Source organism: Gossypium hirsutum, unplaced genomic scaffold (genome assembly GCF_007990345.1).
Source record: "Gossypium hirsutum isolate 1008001.06 unplaced genomic scaffold, Gossypium_hirsutum_v2.1 scaffold_962, whole genome shotgun sequence".
Classification (NCBI taxonomy): Eukaryota; Viridiplantae; Streptophyta; class Magnoliopsida; order Malvales; family Malvaceae; genus Gossypium; species Gossypium hirsutum.
In genome coordinates this window covers 1-5,000 of record NW_024403362.1, presented here as the reverse complement: position 1 = coordinate 5,000, position 5,000 = coordinate 1, and the positions used below count along the sequence as shown (strand labels likewise).

Below are 5,000 nucleotides of genomic sequence, written 5' to 3'. Positions count from 1 at the left end.
GATATGAAGGGGATATCCACAGAATAGCTTATACTGTGTCGGAATAGGAGGGGGATATTCGAAAACGGAATAAGAACGAAAATCAAATGCAACAGCACACTTAAAAAAATCTGTACTGAATTCAAGCTAAGCCCAACAACCCCAGCCCCAACAATCTTCTGCTGAAAAACAGAAAACTCAAAAACAAAAAACATGATAAACAAAAAAAAAATACCGCACAGATCCATAATTTCAACGGAACGAAACAGTGATTCTTTGAATCTGAAAACCAAAAACCCTAAGAACAACATATAGTATACGATAAACAAACAAAAATGAAGAACAAGACCGACATTTATAGATCTGAAAGACGGAACGAAACAGAGATTTCTAAAGCTGAAAACCAAAAACCCTAAGAAAAACCCACTGAAATACAACTAAAAAAACATGGCGCTGAAACTAAAAAAGAAATTGATACCTCAAATGAGTCTCCGTTTAAGCAACAAATTTCAAAAATCACAAAAACCAGAATTGCCAGAGAAAACTTAGGGTTTCTCTCACGAAAACTCTCTTCCTACTATAGCATGTGTTTTTTTGGCCTGCGGATACCCAAAGCTAAAAAAGAATGACAGGAAAACGTTGAAAAGAGACCGAGAGTGAGAGAGAATCACCGAAGAAATGGGGGGCAATGGATTGGATAGATATATTTGAGGATTTAAATTTCGAATGATGGGAAAGAAGCTGGCCTGATCGGAGGTAAGACGCTGGAAAGTGTGTGGAGGCAGCGGCAGCGGTTTGTTAGAAAGGACAATAAAGGAGGAAGAGAGAAAAAGAAAATTAGTAGAAAAAAGGGGAAAAGGGAAGAGAACAAAGGGAGAACCGAACGTGAGAAAGACGAATGAAGAAAGAGTTTTTATATTATTTATTTTGAAAACGGTTTGAATTTTATTTTAGTTTTGTGAAAAAATATCGGGCTGGAGATTAAAATAACTAAATAAACGGTACGTACATGTATATGAATAAAACCCAAAGCAAGAGAACGAAATAATGATAAAAGGGCCATCTGACTAACTAAATGAAGGCCCAAAACTACTCCAGTAGATGGGATACAGCCTAAGCTCAATAACCAAGTAATCGAAAAACTAAGCGGTCTACAGCCCCAAACACTAAAACAAAAGCCCAAAAATGCCAGCCCAACTATAAATTTTAAGTCCCAAGCCCCAAACTCATAGACCCCAAACTCAAATTTCCCTGAAATAGGATATACCAAAATCGAAGTATACTTCAATAAGATATCCCCCAGTCGAGGGATATCCTGACAATAATAAGTACGACAGGTATCTCGGTTCAAACGCGTACAAAATTTGAACCGAGTACCAAAACAACTGAACAGGGATGAGATATGATGCGGATATTCTTGGAATCGTTTGTCCCGAAACGGGATATGATGGGATATCCCTGGCTAGAATAAGAATGAAAATTAACTAGAACAGGACAATAGAAAAAACTGTTCCGATGCAAGCTAAGCCCATTAACACGGTACTTATTAAAACGTTATTGTGAAATTATTTAATGTCATTCTCAGAAAATATTTAAAAACTCAGTATGATTTAATTAGTGTTTTCTTATTCCCTCAACAAATATAATGTTTTTACTTGTTGAAAAAGGGAAAATCAGGAGACAATAAAAGGGAAAGAAACAAGAAAATGTTTCCATTTATTTTCTGCTAATCAGGTAGGGTTTTAGGGTAGATACTTATATAGTGTTAGAAACATATCTTGGCTATAAAATCTCATAAATAGGACTGAAATATTTGTAAGAAAATGTCTTTAAATACAGAGGGAAACAAACAATCGAAAAAAATAAAACACATAACAAGCAATAAACTATCAAAAAGATGAGGACATCACAAGATTTAAAAAGACAAATATAAGCAATGTTTCATAAGGCTGAACACCAAAACCAATAACAACAACACACTGAAAAAACTAAAAAAGAAGCATAAATCTGAAAACTAAAACAGAGATGAGAACTTGTTCTAAAGATGAAAACTAAAAAAGATGTGAAAAGAAAAAGTTAGTAAAAGTGAAAATCATACCTGAAATTACAATCTGATGAAGGGTGGGATTTCAATATCCTGCTGTAGCAAGTGTAAAAAATAATAATAAAACAAAAGAAAAAGAAGGTAAAAATCAGAATAAAGGGTGACAGAGGAGACACAATTTACAGGAGAAAGAAGGGTCTCCCATCAAGGATTTAGATAGACGTTGGAAGATGTTTAATGTATCATTTAATTATCAAAAGATACTATGATACCTGTAGGCTGGTCCGACTTGAGCTTGGACGACGTTAAACTCACAACAGTGATTTAAAACCAGGCCAAAAATATGATGAAAACCTGTAAAGTGAATACTCATGAATGTGTCTTTGAGTGAGCTAAGAATCAATCATAATAGTAGGATGAAAACTCAGTGTTTGAATTGATTGCAACTTGAGAGTTATTTTTTTTTTCAAGAAACACTTCCTTGCGAATGTCAAATATCCGGTATACCCTTGAGTTTCAGCAGATGGCCAAGCCATGACTGTCGGAGAAATTGCTTTGTCCCCCATACTTGCTTCACTTGAAGGCGGCCTCCTCTTGCGTGGAGGGCAGGCAGTGGAATTCCCATCGTTGACCTTCGAGTGGTCCATTTTCCATTCACGGATTTCATACATGCGGAGCAGTATTTCAAAGGTCCATATATCTGTGCATATTACAAGCAAAGCTCATGATGCTTTAAAAGAAAAACTACTTGAACAAGATAGGATAACTTGTTTCTAATATGTTACCTGTAAAGTCAGATCTAAGAGTTTCACATGAACATTGCACTTGTTCGATGCACGGTGAGAAGGAACACAGAGTTCCATCTCGTAACATGTTTCAAGCTGAAGGAATGGCTAGCCAAGGTTGCAATAGGTCCAGAAATACGGATGCACGGTGAGAAGGAACACAGAGTTCCATCTTGTAACATGTTTCAAGCTGAAGGAATGGCTAGCCAAGGTTGCGGTAGGTCCAGAAATACGGAGTCAGCCAACCCAGAAAACTGATCAAGAAATCCCTCACCCTGAATATCTCGGACTCCCACAGTGACTAAAGTGCTTATTCCAGTCCTCTTGAAGTCCTCTCTGTTGAAGGAGTGAAAAATAGTAAAACATCCCTTCTTTCGCGAACCAACACAGAAGAATCAAAGAAAAAAAAAACAACAAATATGAAGTTTGAAATAACCATCACTTCGCATATTCAAATTCAGTTCAGTAGCCATATGTCGCAGAATTCGTGTGGTAGTCAGGAAAACCATCAATGGGGTTGGAGGTTTCCATGTGGTAGTCAGGAAAACCATCTACCATGATCTCACAGATATTATCAATCTCCCTGCTCCAACATGCACTTGCATGCCATTCCAAAGGCTGTTGGACCAACAAGCTATACTTGATGCCAGCATCATCCTTTGGCAGTTCTATATTTGTTGTTTCACCATATAACACAAAAAATTCATTTGTCCAAAATTTTCAAAGGGGAATATTGATGAGTCTTTCAAGCCTCATATGACCGTTGGTCTTTCCGTTTCACTTCACTGTTCTTAAAGATAACCTAACATGTGAAGTGTAACTACAACCCATGTTATACTTCTGAGGAAGAAATGACACATCTATTTTATCTAGCACACCCTTAATCACATATTTACCTTAATGTTAATTTAAAAACATTGCAATAATAATCATCCATCCTACCTGTGAACCTCCTTGAGCCACTTGTCTATACAAGTTCTGTGGAATTCATGGTTACAAGCAGATATCCGCATTCTATCTCCCTCTTCATACTCCAAAAGGCATATGTAACATCTGTTAATTGAATATAAAAGAAAAGAAAAAAAAAGATTCAAAACATGCCTGATTGCAGACTAATGCCATATGAAGTAACTGAAAAAGAAAGCATATCGAAGGTTAGGGCCCTTTGAAATCATATACGGCCCCCCTCCCACCCTTCATATGCCTATATAGGAAGAAAATACCTAAGTCTGATTAAAATTCAAATTTTTCTACTCAATTTCCCTGTTCCTATCACTCTAGCTCCCCCAATTTCCTATATTACCATTGGATTCAAGAGCAATAAAATCGTTAACCTCTAGCTAGATCAATTAGAAGGTCAGAAAAAGGAGGCCTTGATACTCAAGGATAAGAAGTCTGTATAATACATATCGTGTGAATAATAGAGGTGATAACGGTTCAGTTCGGTTTGGAAAAAAAATGCAATTAATTAGCAATAATCTGGTTTTTTTAACAGTTCAGTTCACTGGTCTTTTAAATTTTAAAATACTTTTTTTATATAGTGTTTTTCAATAATTTAGGCATAAAATACGAGTTTTATACCATCAAAAAATAAGAAACTGAGTATAAATTAAATAAAAAATAGGTTTTGGTTTGTTTGAATAATTGCGGTTTTAAGCTTCTGAAGCAAAAACCAAATTTGTTTAACTACCCGAACCAAATTTTACAGTTGGAGTCACTTTCCAGTTTTCTTGGGTTCTTTTTGCTCATTCATATTAATGCTTTTATTCTATATACTTCAAGTAATAATTTCACATATTAAAGTCAAACTGAAGCCCTCAAGACAAGAGAATTGCATATAGAACTCATCTCAACCAATATTGTGGGTAAAAAACAGGATAATTAAATTATTTTTTCTCTAATAAGTCATTAAGAAATCATGCCATCAAACTTAAATTTCATATTTTACATAGAATAAGGCTCGTAATCCGCACAAGGGATTACCGATGAGGTCAGCCAAAGATAGACCTACTGCAACTAATCACCTAAACCTTTTCAAGCAAGCTCATTAAGAGTGTTAGACGCCAAACCTTCATGAGCCTACTGCTGACCATAACTTGGAAGCATGCCTTAAAACTTAGCATCCAAAAATGATCTAGATTCCAATTCCTACTTGATAGTAAACTAACAATCATTCTTCTTAGCGCACTTAA

At 35.7% G+C, this 5,000-nt stretch overlaps 1 protein-coding gene across 3 annotated transcripts in view; it reads right to left on the bottom strand.

Annotated features, from left to right (window-relative positions):
* Positions 1–4,334, bottom strand: part of LOC121227518 (uncharacterized) — a 7,215-nt gene extending 2,881 nt beyond the window's left edge. Inside the window, exons 1-6 of one of the 3 annotated variants that reach the window (XM_041110543.1) lie at positions 3,751–4,008; positions 3,245–3,610; positions 2,809–3,144; positions 2,531–2,723; positions 2,296–2,377; positions 2,078–2,119 (exon numbers count right to left, since the gene is read on the bottom strand). In XM_041110543.1, coding sequence (XP_040966477.1) covers positions 2,078–2,119; positions 2,296–2,377; positions 2,531–2,723; positions 2,809–2,886 — 395 coding nt within the window. In that variant the 5' untranslated portion in view covers positions 2,887–3,144; positions 3,245–3,610; positions 3,751–4,008. Of the gene's footprint in view, positions 1–2,077; positions 2,120–2,295; positions 2,378–2,530; positions 2,724–2,808; positions 3,611–3,750 lie in introns of all 3 variants that reach the window. The other 2 variants (XM_041110544.1, XM_041110545.1) reach the window with 2 other exon arrangements.
* Positions 4,335–5,000: the final 666 nt, after the last annotated feature.